General features: G+C 36.2%; 1 protein-coding gene across 8 annotated transcripts in view; it reads right to left on the reverse strand.

The window, feature by feature from the left end:
• Nucleotides 1–19,690, reverse strand: part of CFAP91 (cilia and flagella associated protein 91) — a 155,469-nt gene that overhangs the window by 123,860 nt on the left and 11,919 nt on the right. For all 8 annotated transcript variants that reach the window (XM_033855795.2, XM_033855793.2, XM_033855792.2 and 5 more), the window contains 5 exons: nt 18,240–18,316; nt 17,579–17,736; nt 16,446–16,529; nt 15,293–15,349; nt 980–1,161 (listed from right to left, as the gene is read on the reverse strand). In XM_033855795.2, the coding sequence (XP_033711686.1) occupies nt 980–1,161; nt 15,293–15,349; nt 16,446–16,529; nt 17,579–17,736; nt 18,240–18,316 (558 nt within the window). The remainder of the gene's footprint in view (nt 1–979; nt 1,162–15,292; nt 15,350–16,445; nt 16,530–17,578; nt 17,737–18,239; nt 18,317–19,690) is intronic.

Raw genomic sequence — 19,690 nt, forward strand, 5'->3', positions numbered from 1 at the left:
TATGTCTTTTATGTGCTCAGGGCAGAGGGAAAGATTTCAGCATACTTTTAACCTGTCATCTAGGCCTGAAATTAGAGCCTCTGGTTTAAAGTGTGGGTGTCAAGAATGCTTAATCTGGATTCATAAAGTGGGCCAGGAAACAAGAATCAAAACTAGAACTCAGATATGAACATCTTCTTTGCCTGTGACGCAGAATTGATCACAGCAATTAATTACATTGGGGAAACAAAAGTAATCTCATTTTAATAAAAATCATTACAGTGTACCAACTATCTCCATGACCTTAGAGGAGTCAGCCTCTCTTGTTCTCAGTTTCCCAGCTACAATCAAGTGAGTTCAATAAGCTAATGCCTAATAGTTTCTAAAGGTTCCTTCTCTTATTAATTTTTATAGTTTCACATAATAAGGGCCTAGACTGGAGTGAATTTCTATACTCTGAGAGTGAATTTCTGAGCCTGGAAGATATTAGCATTTCAGAGATAATATCAAAAGAAATCATCCAAATCATCAAATAAACTATATAAGAGAGCCTTGATAAATTGCAAGATATTTTAGCAAAGAAAGATAATATTATTACATACGTTGGAATAGGCATTCAGTATTATACACTCAAGAAAGGTTTATGTGTAAAGAAGGAGTAATGAATGCCTCAGTGAAAAAGAACTGATTCACTGGGAGAAACAGTGAGAAGAGGGAGGGGAGTCGTCAGTAAAGTAACCACAAAATTAAGCCGAAATATAACTTCAGCTTCAGGGGAAAAGAACAATAAGCCTCCTTACAGTGAAAAGGGCGTAAATACCTTTGAACAAATTTATCAGAAAATGTATGAGTCTATGAAGTAGCTCTACTGAGCAAGACGCTTTAAATAGCAATACTTTAAACCACAGTTGCCTCTATGTGTGTCATTTCCAAGAACTCAATAGCACGTGTGGTTATCAGTACTGTCATCTGCAAATATTCAAAAGAATTACCAACTCACCCCAAGTGAGAGTAGCCAGGGTCAGCAGTTCAGGGATGGAATTCTGACATACTATGTATTCTGGAGAATACGGGTCTGTTTGAACTTCAGCATCGCGATAATCAGTCTGAGTGCCCACAGTATACTTTGAAGGAATGGGGAGGTACTTAGTGGAAGGAGGAGGAAAGGTATATGGCTCTGCCCTAAAAGAGGAAATCATTTTAAAAATTAAAACCTGATACAATCACTTTATACCTATCAATAGGTTTTGAAACATATGTGATAAAGAGTTAAACAGTCTTTCTATATAAAATGCCCTTGTGAATCAATAAGACAGTTAAATAGTCACAGAGAAATGGGTAAAGGACAGTCCAGAAAACAAAAAGTAAAACTTCTAACAATCATATGAAAAGATAATGAACATAACTAGTAATCTCAGAAAAGTAAATTAAAACAGCAAGATGCTATTTTATTATATAACATAAGCAATGATTTAAAAGTGTGTAAGTACCTAGCATCAATGAAGTTGTGAAGAAACAGACATTCTCATAAACTGTTGATGGAAATACAAATAGGTGCAACCTAACTAACAGGTAACTTATCAATATATATCAAACCCTTAAAATACCCTTTTGCCCCAGCAACTGTACTCCTAGGAATTTATTGTAGGAAATAATTCAATGAGTGTGCAAAGATATATGCAGACGTGTTTATAAAGTCTCATAAGAGTAAAAAACTTTTTTTAATGGCCAATTTTATTTTTAAAACATGGTTATACCTGGAGTCATTAGGCATCAACCTTGGACCCATTATTTTCACCCTTGTTTTTTTATTCTGTCTATTTTTAAATACAAAAAAACTTTTTTAATTCACTTAAACATATGCTCACCCTTACACATAATTTCTTAAACAATAAGTATGACAGCACATATGGTTTAATGTTTTAGTGCAGTGTTTTCTTGTGCTTTTGAGTTTGCATCCCTCAATCCTTTTTCTTCCTTATCCACTTGTAGCAGTACCTTCTCTATATACCCAATATCTAGGGTATGTATCTCAGTTGTATCCTTGAATTATATCTTCCATATTTTTTGGCACACTTATTTTCTACACTGACACAAGTATACACAAATATAGTGTTATTTTATAATTTGACTAACATGAAATCATACTATAAATATGTTTTTGCGTCTTGCTTTTTTGACTAAACAACACTCCATGGAAACCCTTCCCAATCTACTCATGTGACACTTTAAAAAAAAAATTACAAACTTAATCACCATCAGTAGAAAAATTGTTTTTTAAACAATGGCACATCCGTAATGGAATTTATCCAGCTATTAAAAGTTACAATGTAATCTACATTTATGAATGAACAAAAATGTCTATGATCCAAAGTAAAGTAGAAAAAGAACACTATAAAGCAGTATGTACATTAGGAATACATTTTTATGTTTTTAAAGACTGTGTTATTAGGCACATAAAAATGCCTAGATGGATACACAATAATAAAAGCAACTATTTCTGGGTAGTAGGGTTATAGACAGAATTTTTTTCATGTTTATAGTCTTCCGAATTTTCTAACTTTTTTTTAACCTGTATATAGACTACTTATAAAATAAGAAAAAAATATATAACCATTTCCATTTAAAATATATCATTTTGAAGAATTGGTTAAATTACACAAACAATAAATAATGGAAAAAAAGAGAGAGATTTCCATTATGAAAAAGTCAAAGGCAAGGGGAGGTGCTTATACATGAGCACAGCATGTAAAGCTTAACTCAAAGAAAAATGCATTTCAAGCCAATTAGAAAGAAGTGTCTATTTGGCATTTCGACCTGTGATGGAACAGTACTTTAAATTGTTTTTAATGCTGAATTCTAACAGGCATTGAAATCATTTTTCAGCAGTTGCTATTAATTTCTAACACATGTAGACAATATAAGTACGTACATATAGTTTCTTAAGTTTTCAGCAGAAAGTATGCTACTATAAAAATTCTACTTGAGGAAATAACTTCAAATTAGCTTTATCATCACAGATCATGTGAATATTATAACACCGTAAGCTTGAATCAAGAGAATAAATTATTGTTTTCTAAATTAAATAATTTCACATTTGACCCATCTGATCAAATGTTCTAGGATTATGGTAAAGCCTGAGGAATCCCCCTGACTAAGCTTTCTGCTGACTTGGGACCCTTCTAGGTGGGTCTGAGGATAGGATGCAAAGGAGGAATGCTACTTTGACAAAAGTCCTATGCAACTTAATAGTACAACCAACTTGTTGGTTATTTTTCCCAACCAACTTGTTATTTTTCTCCAACCTATTCTTTTTCTCTCCATTTCAGTTGGTTTTAGAGGAGAGCAAAATGTGAATAAGAAAGAGTAAAAATCTCTTTCCCACCTCTGCCCAACCTCGATCGGGACCCAATGCCAGAAAGACTCCATATCTGCTTCCTACTTGGCTTGAGCCCTGCCTTGTCCTGGATCCCATCCTCAGCCTTACTTAGTCTGGCTTTGGTATCTTTACAGCAGCCACTGCTGCTCTATTCCCTCCATCCAGGCCCCTCCTCCTCTACTACGGGCCACTACCAGGAACATGTACTGTCTGCCAAACCTACAGTCTTCTAGATTTTCCCTTCCAGCCCCAACTGAACTGCACACAAAGAGGAGCTTCATAAAGCTAGCAAATCTTGTTTTGTTATTATGAACTCTATTGAATGTCTGCATTTTTTAAAGGCAATATTTTAGAGCAATCTTAGGTTCATAGCAAAATTGAGAAGGAGGTACAGAAACTTCCCATATACCCCCTGCCCCACACATGCATAGCCCAACACATTATCAACATGACTCACCAGAGTGGTAGCTTTGTTACAATTGATGAACCTCCATTGACAATTCACAGTCTCCCAAAGTCCACAGTTTACATTAAGGTTCACTCTTGGTGTTGTACATTATATGGGTATGGACAAATCCTTATATGTCTATGTATACATGTATAATAACGTGTATCCATCATTATAGTAACATACAGAGTATTTCCCCTACCCTTAAAATCCTCTGTGCTCCTATTCATCCTTTCCCCATTCCCCCCAACCCCCTGGCAACCAATGATCTTCTTATAACCTCCATAGTTTTGCCTTTTCCAGAATGTCATATAGCTGGAATCATACAGTATGTAACCTTTTCAGATTGGCTTCCTTCTCTTAACTATATGCATTTAAGATTCTTCCATGTCTTTTCATGACTTGATAAGCTCATTTCTTTTTAGTGCTGAATAATATTATATTGTCTCAATGTACCATAGTTTATTTATCCATTCACCTACTGAAGGACATCTTGGTTACTTCCAAGTTTTGGCAATTATGAATAAAACTGCTATAAACATCTGTGAGCAGGTTCTTCTGTAGAGATAAGTTTTCAACCTCTTTGGGTAAATACCAAGGAGCAGGATTGCCAAATCATATGGTAAGAGTATGTTTAGTCTTGTAAGAAACTGCCAGACTGTCTTCTGAAGTGGCTATAGCATTCTGAATTCCCACCAAAAATGCAAGGTCCTGCTGCTCCACACTTGGTGGTGTTAGTGTTCCAGATTTTGTCCATTCTAACAGGTGTATAGCGGAATTTCATTTTAATTTGCATTTCCCTGATGACATCATGTGGAGCATCTTTTCATATCCTTATTTGCCATCTGTATATCTTCTTTGGTGAGGTATCTGTTAAGGTCTTTGACCTTTTTTAAAATCAGGTTTTTTGTTTTCTTACTGTTGAGTTTCAGACTTCTTTGATTATTTTGGATAACAGTCCTTTATCAGATATGTCTTTTGCAAATATTTTCTCCTAGTCTGTGACTTGTCTTCTCATTCTACTGACATTGTCTTCTGTAGAGCAGAAGTTTTAAATTTCAATGAAGTCCAGATATTCCATTATTTCTTTAATGGATCATGACTTTGGTGTTGTATCTAAAAAGTCATCACCATACCCAAGGTCATCTAGGTTTTTTTCCTATGTAATCTTTTAAGAGTTTTATGTTTTTGTATTCTACATTTAAGTCTGTGATCATTTTGAGTTAATTTTGTGAAGGGTGTAAGGCTTATGCCTAAATTCATTTTTTTGCATGTAGATGTTCAGTTGTTCCAGCATCATTTGTTTAAAAAGACTCCACTGTATTATCTGTTCTTTTTGTCAAAGATTAGTTGATTATATTTACGTGGGTCTATTTCTGGGCTCTCTATTCTATTTCATTCATCTATTTGTCTATTCTTTCCATAATACCACACTTTCATGATTATAAAAGTTTTACAGTAGGTCTTGAAGTCAGGCCGTGTCAGTCCTCCAACTTTGTTCTTCTCCTTCAATATTGTGCTGCTTATTCTGAGTTTTTTGCCTCTTCATATAAGCTTTAGAATTACTTTGTCAATATCCACAAAATAACTTGCAGGGATTTTGATTGAGATTACATGGACTCTGTAAATCAAATTGGGAAGAACTGACATATTGACACTATTGAGTCTTCCTATCCATGAACATGGAATATTTCTTCATTTATTTAGTTGTTCTTTGATTTCTTTCATCAAAGTTTTGCAGTTTTCCTCAAATAGATCTTGTGCATATTTTATTAAATTTATATTTAAGTATTTCATTTGTTGATGCTAATGGCACTGTGTTTTATATTTCAAATTCCCCTTGTTCTATATACGTATATAGGAAAGCAGCTGACTTTTGTATACTAACCTTATATCCTACAACCTTGCTATAATCACTTATTAGTTCTAGGAGAGGTTTTCTTTTTTTTTCAGTAATTTCTTTTAGATTTTCTACATAGATGAATATGTCTCCTGCTAAAAGACAGTTTTATTTCTTCCTTTCCAAATTGTATACCTTTTTTTTTTTTTTTTTTTTTTGCGGTATGCAGGCCTCTCACTGTTGTGGCCACTCCCGTTGCGGAGCACAGGCTCCAGACGCGCAGGCTCAGCAGCCATGGCTCATGGGCCCAGCCGCTCCGCGGCATGTGGGATCTTCCCAGACCAGGGCACGAACCTGCGTCCCCTGCAACTGCAGGCGGACTCTCAACCACGGCGCCACCAGGGAAGCCAAACAGGATACCTTTTATTTCTTCTTCTTGTCTTATTGAATTAGTTAGGACTTCCAGTATGATATTGAAAGGGAGTGATGAGAGGCGACACCCTTGCCTTTTTCCTGATCTTAGTGGAAAAGCTTTGAGTTTCTCACCATTAAGTGTGATGTAAGTTTTTGGTACACATTCTTTATAAAGTTGAGGACATTCCTTTCTAATCCAAGTTAACTGAGAGTTTTAATCATGAATGAGTATTGGATATTGTCAAATACTTTTTCTGGCCTCTAGTAATATGATCATGTGATTTTTCTTTTTCAGCCTGTTGATGTGATGCATATTAACTGATTTTCAAATGCAGAATCAGCCTTGCATACCTGGGATAAATTCCACTTCGTTGCGGTGTATAACTCTTTTCATACATTGTTGGATTTGATTTGCTAATATTTTGTTGAGGATTTTCATGCCTACATTCATGAGAGATGTTGGTTTGTAGCTTCCTTTTAATGTCTTTGCCTGGTTTTGGTATTAGAGTAATGCTGGCCTCAAAGAATGAGTTAGCTTCTATTATCTGAAAGAGACTGCAGAGAATGGTATAACTTCTTCCTTAAATATTTGGTAGAATTCACCAGCAGACCCATCTGGGCCTGGTGCTTTATGTTTTAGAAAGTTATTAATTACTGATTCAAAAATTTGTTAATAATAATATAGGCCTTTTCAGATTTTCTGTTTCTTCTTGTGTGAGTTCTGGCAAATTGCCTTTCAAGTAACTAGTCCTTTTCATCTAGAATATCCAATTTGTAGGCATAGAGTTATTCACAATATTCCTTAATTATCTTTTTAATGCCATGGGATCTGCAGTGATCCTTTTTCATTTCTGAAAAGGGGATTCTTTTTCATATCTGATATTAATAATTTGTGTCCTCTCTTTTTTCTTAGTTAGCCTCACTTGAGGCTTATCAGTTTTAGTGATCTTTTCAAGGAACTTTGTGGTTTCACTTATTTTCTCTATCAATTTCCTTGATCAATTCTGTTGATTTATGGGACTTCCCTGGTGGCACAGTGGTTGAGAATCCACCTCCCAATGCAGGGGATGTAGGTCCGATCCCTGGTCAGGGAACTAGATTCCACATGCATGCCGCAACTAAGAGTTCGCATGCCATAACTAAGGATCCTGCAAGAAGCAACTAAGGAGCACACATGCCGCAACTAAAGGAGCCCATGAGCCGCAACTAAGGAGCCCACAAGCTGCAACTAAGACCCGGCACAACCAAAATAAATAAATAAAAATTTTTAAGAAAGTACATGGCGCACACTCTCCATACACTTGAAAAAAAAATTCCATTGATTTATGCTCTAATTCTTATTACTGCTTTTCTTCTGCTTGCTTTGGATATAATTTGCTCTTCTTTTTCTAGTTTCTCAAGGTAGAAGCTTAGATGACTGATTTAGATCTTTCTTCTTTTGTAATACATGCATTCAATGCTATAAATTTCCCACTAAGCACTGCTTCCATTGCATTGCACAAATTTTTATAATTTATATTGTCATTTTCATTTAGTTTAAAATATTTTAAAATTTCCCATATCTTTTTTTATCCATATGTTATTTAGAAATATATTGTTTAATATCCATATATTTGGGGATTTTCAGTTCTCTCTCTGTTCTTAATTTCCAGTTTAATACCACTATGGTCTGAGAGCAGACATTGTATTATTTCTATGCTTTTACATTTATTAAAGTGTGTTTTATGGCCCAGAATGTGGCTATCTTGGTGAATGTTTCATGTGAACTTGAGAAGAATGTGTATTCTGCTGTTGCTGAATAAATAGTCTAGAGATACCAATTATATACAACTGATTAATGGTATTGTTAAGTTCAACTAGGGCCTTACTGATTTTCTGTCTGCTAAATGTATCCATTTCCAACAGGAGGTGATAGTGGATTCATCTACTTCTCCTTGTAATTCTATTACTTTTTGCCACATGTAGTTTCACACTGTCATCAGGCACATATACATTAAGGATTATTATGTCTTCTTGGAGAACTGACTTCTATATCATTATGTAATGCCTCTCTTTATCCCTGATAATTTTCCTTGCTTTGAAGTCTGCTCTGTCTGAAATTATTATAGCTACTGTTGCTTTCTTTCAGTGTTAGCATGCTATAGTTTTCTCTATCCATTTACTTTTGTTCTTTTTTTTTACATTTTTTAATTGAAGCGTAGTTGATGTGTAATATTATATGTTACAGGTGTACTATACAGTATTTCACAAATTTTAAAGGTTATACTCCATTTATAGTTATTATAAAATCTTGGCTATATTCCGTGTTGTACAATATATACTTGTAGCTTATTTTATACATAATGGTTTATACCTCTTAATCCCTTATTCCTATATTGCCCCTCCCCCTTTCCTTCTCCCCACTGGTAACCACTAGCTTGGTCTCTATATCTGTGAGTCTGTTTCTTTTTTCTTATATTGACTAGTTTGTTGTACTTTTTAGATTCCACACATAAGTGATATAATACAGTATTTCTCTTTCTCTGTCTGACTAACTTCACTTAGGATAATACCCTCCAAGTCCATGCATGTTGTTGCAAGTGGTAATTTTCATTCTTTTTTATGGCTGAGTAGTATTCCATTGTGTGTGTGTGTGTGTGTGTGTGTGTATATATATATATATATACCACATTTTCTTTATCCATTCATCTGTTGATGGATGCTTGAATTGCTTCCATATTTTGGCAATTGTAAGCAATGCTGCTATGAACATTGGGGTGCATGTATCTTTTCAAAATAGTGATTTTGTTTTTTTTGGATATATATCCAGGAATGGAATTGCTGGGTCATAAGGTGGTTCTATTTTTAGTTTTCTGAGAAACCTCCCTACTGTTTTCCACAGTGGCTGCACCAATGTACATTCCCACTAACAGCGTAGGAGGGTTCCCTTTTCTCCACCTTGCTAACGTTTGTTATTTGTGTTCTTTTTGATGATAGCCATTCTGACAGGTATGAGATAATATCTCATCATGGTTTTGATGTGCATTTTCCTGATGATTAGCAATGTTGAACATCTTTTCACGTTCATGTTGACCATCTGCATGTCCTCTTTGGAGAAATAGACATTCAGGTCTTTTGCACATTTTTAATTGGGTTGCTTGGGTTTTTTTGATGTTGAGTTGTATGGGCTGTTTATATATTTTGGATATTAACCCCTTATCAGTCATATCATTTGCAAACATTTTCTCCCATTCAGTAGGCTATCTTTTCATTTTGTTGATGGTCTTCCTTGCTGTGCAAAAGCTTTTAAGTTTAATTAGGTCCCATTTGTTTATTTTTGCTTTTATTTCCTTTGCTTTAGGAGACTGCTCCAAAAAAATATTGCTACAATTTATGTCAAAGAGTGTTCTTCCTATGTTTTCTTCTAGGAGTTTTATGGCTTCAGGTCTTATATTTAGGTCTATGAGTTTATTTTCGTATATGGTGTTGGAGAATGTTCTGATTTCATTCTTTTACATGTAGCTGTCCAGTATTCCCAGCAACACTTATTGAAGAGGCTGTCTTTTCTACATTGTATATTCTTGCCTCCTTTGTCATAGATTAACTGACCATAAACTCATGAGTTTTTTTCTGGGCTCTCTATTCTGTTCTAATCTATCCATTTACTTTTAATCTATATGTGTCTTTATACTTAAAGTAGGTTTTTTATTGACAACATATAATTGGTTCTTGTTTTTTTGATCCACTTTAACAATATCTGTCTTTTAATTGTTCATTTAGACCCCTGATGGCCAAAGTGATTATTGATAGTTGGATTAATATCTACCATATCTATTTGTTGCACTTGTTCTTTGTTCCTATTTTATCTTCCACCCTTTTTCTGTCTTTTTGTAGTTTTAACCACGTTTTATATGATTCCATTTTCACTTCTTTATTAACATATCAGTTATACTTCCCTTTATTTTTTACTTTTTTAGTGATTGTCCCAGAGTTTACAATATACATTTACAACTAATCCAAGTCCACTTTTAAATAACACTATATCACTTCTCAAGCAGTGTAAGTACCTTATAATAACAAAATAATCCTCATTCCTCCCTTTCATCTTTTATTATTGCTGTCATTCATTTCACTTATATATAAGCATACATGATATATTCATGAGCATACATAATCAAATACATTGTTGCTCTTATTATTAATTTTTTTTCCAAATAGGCTCCTTTAATAATTAGTCAAAGAGGAAAAACAAACTGCCCACCATTTGTCTTCCATTGTCTTCCTTTTTTTTTTAATTGGAGTATAATTGCTTTACAATGTTGTGTTAGTTTCTGCTGTACAACAAAGTGAATCAGCTATGTGTATACATATATCCCCTCCCTCTTGGACCTTCCTCCTGGACCTCCCTCCCACCTCCCCCCATGCCGCCCATCTAGGTCATCACAGAGCACTGAGCTGAGCTCCCTGTACTTTACTGCAGGTTCCCACTAGCTATCTGTTTTACATATGGCAGTATATTTATGTCAAACCTAATCTCCCAATTCATCCTACCCTCCCCTTCCCCCCTGTGTCCACACATCCATTTTCTACATCTGTGTCTCTATTTCTGCCCTGGTGGTCTTATTATTTTGAATAAACTTAAAAAATAAAAGTTTTTATTTCACCTTCATTTATTCTGTCTTTGATGCCCTTGTTTTCTTTATGTAGATCCAAGTTTCTGACCTATATTATTTCCCTTCTCTCTAAAGAACTTCTAACATTTCTTGCAACAAATGGCGAGATTCCCTCAATTTTTGTTTGTCTGAGAAGGTCTTTATTTTGCTTTCATTTCTGAAGGATAATTTTGCAGGATACAGAATTCTAGGTTGATTTTTTTTCTCTCAACACTTTAAATTTTCACTTCTCTCTCTTCTTGCTTGCATGGTTTCTGAGAAGCCAGATGTAATTCTTATTTTTGCTCCTCTATAGGTGAGGTAATTTTGTACTCTGGCTTCTGTCAGAATTTATTCTTTATCTCTGATTTTCTTTAGTTTGAATATAATATGCCTTGGTGTAGCTTTTTTGACATTTATCCTGCTTGATGTTCTGAGCTTCCTGACTCTGTAGTTTGAGATCTGACATTAATTTGGAGAAATTTTCAGTCATTATTGTTTCAAATATTTCTTCTGTTTCTTTCTTCTCCTTTTGGTACTCCCATTATACGTATGCTATACCTTTGTATTTGTCCACAGGTTTTGGATATTCTGTTTTTTTCAGTCTTTGTTCTCTCTGCTTTTCAATTTTAGAAGTTTGTATGGATATCCTCTAGATCACAAATTCTTTCCTCAGCTATGTCCAGTCTATTAACAAGCCTATCAAAGGAATTCTTCATTTCTGTTTCAGTGTTTTTGATCTCTAGCATTTTATTTTTTTAGTTCTTTCTTAGAATTTCCATCTCTTTGCTTACATTGCCTATTTGATCTTGCTTGAAGTCTACTTCACTCATCAGAGCCCGTAGCATGTTCATCACAGTTGTTTTAAATTCCTTTTCTGATAATTCCAACATCCCTGTCATGTCTGGTTCTGATGCTTATGCTGTCTCTTCAAATTGTGGTTTTGCCTTTCAGTGTGCCTTGTAATTTTTTTTCTTACAGCTACACATGATGTACTGAGTAAGAAAAACTGTAAATAGGTCTTTAGTAATTTGGTGGTAAGGTGTGGGGGGAGGGGAAAGCATTCTATTTTCATATATTAGGTCTTTCTTTCAGTGAGCCTATGCATCTGGACTAGGAGCTTCATAAGTGTTTTTCAGTTTTCCTTCCCCCTTAGGTGGGGCAGGATGGCAAAAGGGGACTGAAGCTGGGTATTTCCTTCCCCTCTCAGTTAGGCTCTGATAATACCCCAGCATGTTAGGCTCTGGTTCACTAGTTTCTCCTGACAGCTGGCCTTGTTAAGAACAGAGTGCTCTAGCATATTTCAAAGTGGTTCCTTTTTCCTTCCTCCTGCCAGAAGCATGGGGGGATTTTTCTCCAATATTTACTGTGAGAACCTGGTTGAGTTCCTGGAGGTAAATCACAAAATTGTGGGAGCCCCCATGACTGGGTCCTCCTGGAGTTTTTCATTCTCAGAGTTTTCCACACTGAATCTCCAGCAACTTGTCAATTATAGTTCAGGTTTTCCTACCTAGGAATGGTTCTCAGGGCAGTTTCTACTCATGAATCTGTGTTCTGGGTAGCTATTACTCCCTGTATTTGCCTGTTTTTAAAATCTTCAGTTAATAGCAACTTCCAAGCACCTTATATGTGGAACTGGAGACCACTATTGAACATTTTAAAAATATTACTTTTTATCCTCTTCACCAAGATGCTTACATAGAGTCCAAAGTAAAGGCTCCAACAGCTAGCCATGGAAAGGGTGTGGCTGGAGAAGGCCAGCTGTCCCCAGACAAGTCCATACTTGCTAACATAAGTCAGAATTATCCTCACCACTCAGAAACTCAACGCTGTCAGAATTCCAGAGTTGATTTCACAGACGGTTACTGATTCATTCTTTAAAACTTCTGAGAGAGAAAGAAACTTTCTAGAATGTCAACTGTCATGCTTTAACTCTCAAAGGAAATCTTTATCCCTTACGTCACAATTAGTTAGGAAGGAGTGGAGGGGCCCAGTGTTCATCACTGTAGACCTGAGAACTCCCCACAATCAACTGAACAATTTTTAGACCTAATGTGATTATGACCTCCAGAGCAGGAGATCCAGTGAGCCTGCTTTTAAAGAATTACCAAAGGTATCTATAGGGAGATACCTGTCTTATAGCTTCTCTTTTGCTCATACAAAGCATTTCATAGAAAACAAGCCTGCAGTTGTCCCCAGGTAAAGTGACAATACACAAAGTTGCTCTGTCTAGAAGGACAGCAGAGGATCTTTCCTCCATCCATGTAAGAGCCAAAGGTATCCATATACAGTCTTAAAAAATTAGAGGGGAACTGGGATCATAATTGGCACTTATGTCATAGAGTGTTCTGCCTATGTTCTCCTCTAAGAGTTTGATAGTTTCTTAGAGGAAAACATAGGCAGAACACTCTATGACATAAATCACAGTAAGATCCTTTCTGACCCACCTCCTAGAGAAATGGAAATAAAAACAAAAATAAACAAATGGGACCTAATGAAACTTCAAAGCTTTTGCACAGCAAAGGAAACCATAAACAAGACCAAAAGACAACCCTCAGAATGGGAGGAAATATTTGCAAATGAAGCAACTGACAAAGGATTAATCTCCCAAATTTACAAGCAGCTCATGCAGCTCAATAACAAAAAAACAAACAACCCAATCCAAAAATGGGCAGAAGACCTAAATAGACATTTCTCCAAAGAAGATATACAGACTGCCAACAAACACATGAAAGAATGCTCAACATCATTAATCATTAGAGAAATGCAAATCAAAACTACAATGAGATATCATCTCACACCAGTCAGAATGGCCATCATCAAAAAATCTAGAAACAATAAATGCTGGAGAGGGTGTGGAGAAAAGGGAACACTCTTACACTGCTGGTGGGAATGTGAATTGGTTCAGCCACTATGGAGAACAGTATGGAGGTTCCTTAAAAAACTACAAATAGAACTACCATATGACCCAGCAATCCCACTACTGGGCATATACCCTGAGAAAACCAAAATTCAAAAAGAGTCATGTACCAAAATGTTCATTGCAGCTCTATTTACAATAGCCCGGAGATGGACACAACCTAAGTGCCCATCATCGGATGAATGGATAAAGAAGATGTGGCACATATATACAATGGAATATTACTCAGCCATAAAAAGAAACGAAATTGAGCTATTTGTAATGAGGTAGACAGACCTAGAGTCTGTCATACAGAGTGAAGTAAGTCAGAAAGAGAAAGACAAATACCGTATGCTAACACATATATATGGAATTTAAGAAAAAAAAATGTCATGAAGAACCTAGGGGTAAGACAGGAATAAAGACACAGACCTACTGGAGAACGGACTTGAGGATATGGGGAGGGGGAAGGGTGAGCTGTGACAAAGTGAGAGAGAGGCATGGACATATAGACACTAACAAATGTAAGGTAGATAGCTAGTGGGAAGCAGCCGCATGACACAGGGAAATCGGCTCGGTGCTTTGTGACCGCCTGGAGGGGTGGGATAGGGAGGGTGGGAGGGAGGGAGACGCAAGAGGGAAGAGATATGGGAACATATGTATATGTATAACTGATTCACTTTGTTATAAAGCAGAAACTAACACACCATTGTAAAGCAATTATACCCCAATAAAGATGTTAAAAAAATAATAATTGGCACTTATATTGAGGATTACAGACCTTTGATAACATATATCCTATTCATAAGATGCTATATCATTAAGAGTAACCATATCCTTTAAATGCATGTTTGAAAGTCAAGCCCTATCTAACTTTCTATTCAGAAATCTGAGACCTTAAAAAAGGTTTCTTTTCCGTTTCATTTCAAGAATACCTTGGATTTTTTTCTCCTATAGAAATTTTAAGTTATATTGACATGGGAAAGTGTATAGCAAAAATTAGATGAGCATATGTATGTATCTATTCAAAACAAAAGTTATAAGCAGGGCTTCCCTGGTGGCGCAGTGGTTGAGAGTCCGCCTGCCGATGCAGGGGACACGGGTTCGTGCCCCAGTCCGGGAAGATCCCACATGCCGCGGAGCGGCTGGGCCCGTGAGCCATGGCCGCTGAGCCTGCGCGTCTGGAGCCTGTGCTCCACAACGGGAGAGGCCACAACAGTGAGAGGCCCGCATACCGCAAAAAAAAAAAAAAAGTTATAAGCAAAAAACAACTACCCTCAGGCTTCCCTGGTGGCGCAGTGGTTGAGAGTCCGCCTGCCGATGCAGGGGACACGGGTTCGTGCCCCGGTCTGGGAAGATCCCACATGCCGCGGAGCGGCTGGGCCCGTGAGCCATGGCCACTGGGCCTGCGCGTCCGGAGCCTGTGCTCCGCAACGGGAGAGGCCACAACAGCGAGAGGCCTGCGTACCGAAAAAAAAAAAAAAAAAAAAAACCTACCCTCAATATGTCTGATGCTCTTGGTTATTTTCTATTCTATTTTGTTTTTTAAAATGCTGCTCATGACCCACTAGAAGACCTTCTAATGGTTAGTGATCTGAAGTTTAAAAAATTGATTTAGTCAACTATCCTCTGGAAACAAATATGGAAGCAAATAATAAATAAAATAAACTGGAAAAAAAGTTTTAAAATAATGGTTACTTACCTGGTTGATGCAAAAACAACATTGAATGGCAACCGTTGATAAAATGGAAGGAAAGGCCTGGGGGAGAAAGGAAAACACAAATGTGTGGTACTTTTGCATTGTGTGCTCTCTGAGCTTTCTTCCATTGTTAATATTTGTCCCTTGAAATCAGTGAGTTTGAATACTTCATATATCAGTAATTCTCAAACTCTGGCATACACAAAAATCACTGGGGAGTGGGAAGATTCTTGTTTAAAATTCAAATTCCCAGGTCTAGCCCAGGAGATTCAGTAGATACAAGGTAGAGCCAGTGAATCTGCATTTTTAATAAACATCCCAGTGTGTTCTCTGAAGATGGGAAACAAGCCATACTCTGAGAAACTGCCCTATACTTGGGCTTCAGCTGGTCATTAGTCCCCAGCAACTTCTCAAGTTCCCTGAGATATTCTGAAATTCCCAATGATTTACTTTAAAAAGTTTCCCCCCAAAAGTCTAGGAATTGAGTATAGTATGTTAAGAATTTAACATTTCTCTGAAAAAATCAGCATAATGTGGACTGCAAGTTTACTTTTCTCAAATGAGCTTATGTAGATATAACATCAAGACTATTTTGCTAACTCAGATAGGACCTATAGGGAAATCCTCATCTTATTTTAATCTGATCTGAGTGTATGATTATCACATGAGTATTACTCACAAATGAAACAAAGTCAATCTTTTGACCATGTTGGTTTTGGCAACATTCACACAAAGAGAGCAAATTTCACCTATCTGCCCTCTTTTAACACTTTCCCCTGCACTATGGCTGTCATGGTGTCTTTGCTCTATCTCACTTCATTTGATAACTTCATTTTGTTCTCAAATATACATTCTCATTTGCAATTAGGACCTCTAATGCCAGGCAGACTTAGCTGGAACCCCAACTCTACCACTTGCTAATTTATGTGACCTTGAGCAATTTACTTCTCCTCTCTTGGTCTCAGCTTCCTTACTGGTAAAATGGGGATAATATATCTTATCCTATATTTCTGTTCTGAAAATTGATATTATATGTAAAGCACTTATAAAGTGATGCCTGGCACACTGCATGCACTTAAAAATAAGAGCTGCTATCATTATTACAAAGTGGTCTCTAACAATACTAGGGCTCATATTCACAGTAACTATTTTCTACCTTTCAAAATATTTATAGCGATTCTTTCCAGTAACATCAGGATCTTCATAAACTTCTTTAGGCATCGGAAAAGAAGTGTCAGTTCTAAAACGAAGCAGGAAAACATTATTCAAGTCTAACATATAATTTCCAATTCATATTTATATGTCTATAAAGTAGAGGATACACAGGGTAGCTCAGACTGAGAGCAAAGTCTTCTATAACATGCATCTTACTGTTCTACATCTCAGACTAGAATAGTTACTTTCCCTGAGCCAGGAAACCAGGAGCCAACAAGTGGAACTGAAAGCTAATAAATGAGTAGACTTATGAAATCTCACATACGAAACTACTCACTTTTAGTTAATAGCACATGAGAATTACAAAATTTTAAAAAATGAAGTTTTATGTCTAGGCTGTAAGGGAGCATTTTAAAAGATATTTACTAGGTATGAATTTGTAAATATTCCTTAAAAGAATAAGCAATTCAAGAGATCTGTCTCTGAAGGTGCCTTGGCTGCAAGTGTCCAAAAAGCGTATTTGGATACTAGCAGAAAAGTACACTTGCAATTTCTAAGATGAATCAAAGAAACAACAAACGCGTTCACTTCTATTTTTGGTGGTAAGTTATCACTTAATATACATATGCACTCCAACCTTTGGAGAACATCTACTAACCAATAAACCTATAACCATTGCTCCTGAATCAGGCTTGTTTTGGTCAAAGGGCTTAAGAATGTGAATTTGAGCTCAACTGGTCTAGGTATAACATCACAACTGTACATTTTTTTTTAAGATTTTTTTTTTTTTGATGTGGACCATTTTTAAAGTCTTTATTGAATTTGTTACAATATTGCTTCTGTTTTATGTTTTGGTTTTTTAGCCACGAAGCATGTGGGATCTTAGTTCCCTGACCAGGGATTGAACCTGCACCCCCTGCATTGGAAGGCGAAGTCTTAACCACTGGACCACCAGGGAAGTCCCTGTATATTTTAAAATAATACAGAATGAATAAATAAAATTTTTAAGAAGAAAAATGCATTCATTAAAAACTGTATATTTTAAAATAATACAGAATGAATAAATAAAATTTTTAAGAAGAAAAATGCATTCATTAAAAACATGAGTAGCAGCTGAAGCTACCTGACACTTACACAGCAAGTTTCCGGAGGGCTTCTTTGTGTCTCTCCTCATGTCCCTTCCAGTCCCGACTGATGAATGATGGAACAGGATCTGCCTTGCTCCAATATACAGAATATCTTGGATAATGAAACAGGCTACTGAACATGGTTCTATACCTGGGAACCCTTCTCTAATGTTAGGACAGGAAGGCAGGGGGAAAAAGGACAAAATTATATCATCAGATTTTCTGAAGTATTTTACTACTGCAAACTTTTTAAAGGCACAAAACAGTGTATATGACATTTGCTATTGGTATATGCATAGACTATCTCTAGAAGGGTACTCAAGAAACTGATGCTAATGGATGATTATGTGAAGAGGGCTAAGGGTAGCATTTATTTTATACCATATAAGCTTTTGTACTATTTGAACTCTTTCAACACAGGCATATATTACTTTTCTCATTGAAATAACTTAGGTTATAATGGGTCCTTTATTCACTATTAGTTAGTTAATCCTCACACTGGGCCACAAGTATTAAGATACTTTGTCCCCTGGTAATCGTGGCAAAGTAATTTCTGCAGAATACAAAATCCAGTGGAGATTTGGTGATTAGTCAATCTGATCAGCGCAGTTAGCCAAACTAGATGGTTCAGGTCCATTAGGCTACCTTAGTGGATGAGTAAGACCTACCAGTCTGCTTCGAATCAGGGTGGCCTGAATATTTGCCTGGTTGTGTTCTTTCTCACTTGACACGATAAACAATGGATCTGTGAAATAAACAATAAGGTAGTGTAAGGAATAGAACATATCTACTCCTAGGCAGAGAATAATAGTAAAGAAATATAATTTCTTAATTGGAAAACAAATTAGAAAACTTAGATATTGCCTAGCTCTGCAGCAGCTCATAGCCTTATTACTCTACCACCAGTGAGGGTCTATGAGATGCATTTATTTTCTGTGTATTCCAAAGTCAGTTAATAGAATCAGAATGCAAAAAGAAGGCTGAACATGTTTTCAAGCACCACAGCCTAAATAGGCTCTCTTCTCTCCTATGAACAAACCACCTTCTGGGTCTGGATAGTCCTGGAAATACTGCAAGAAGAAAGACCATGTATATACACACAACACCCATTTCCGAGGGAAAGAAACAATAACTTTGGGCACTATCTCCTATATTCAGTTCACAGGAGAGATACAAACTCTTAACAGTGTATCACCCATAACTGGTAGACAGGCTAAGAAAATGTCATTCTCTAATCAGAGATAAAGAAGATCAGCTATTTTTAGAATTCACCTCTTAAGATGGGACTAAGTTATTTCTCCCAGTTCAAAAAAGATTGCCCTGCTGCTATAAGTATGGGTTTGTTAGATATATCTCTAAAGTGACAAAGAATATTCATGACTGATTATACTACCCCTTAAAATCAAACAATTTGACATTAAGTTCACAAGCAATCTTCAGATACAGACTTGATTTATCAAGTAGACATCTCTTGAGAAACAAATACCCTGACCAACTAGTCTAGACATCTTGGTAACATATATTTCTCCACAGAAATTATTAATTTGGTATTGTGATTTAGAAATAAATCTCTTTTGAATTTAGATGATGTAAGTCAATTTCCAGAACCTAATGACTCCTCAGTTACCCAGCTGCAGACGAACAGCACAACTGCAACCACTGACCCAGTGATTTCTTTTAAATCATTTAAAATAAGAGTATGTAGAAATTTCACTTTGTCCTATACTATTTCCAGTATATCAGAGATGTTGAAGCTATAGTCATTCTTCTGTTTAAACAGGTGCATTCATTCTGTCTTCAAATTCAGTAGCCTATAATTTGAGGCCATAAAGTGTGGTCTCTTCATTCCTAATCAGCCCAGTTTCCATCACTTCTCAACTCGATATCACTGGGTCAGTGGTTGCAATTGTGCTGGTCAACTGAAATTAATTTAACCCACATTTCTCCTAAGTCTGAATAATAAATAATAAAACATTCTCCTCTTATTTCCATAAGGAGTGTGAAGACATGATATCTACAGGAACATTTTTACATCTATAAAAGATAATGAAACAATACTCTATGATTTGTGACTACACATTCTACAACATAGCCTAAAACAGTGCTCAAATGGCAGTGG

The sequence above is a fragment of the Tursiops truncatus genome, chromosome 4, assembly GCF_011762595.2.
Source record: "Tursiops truncatus isolate mTurTru1 chromosome 4, mTurTru1.mat.Y, whole genome shotgun sequence".
Lineage (NCBI taxonomy): Eukaryota > Metazoa > Chordata > Mammalia > Artiodactyla > Delphinidae > Tursiops > Tursiops truncatus.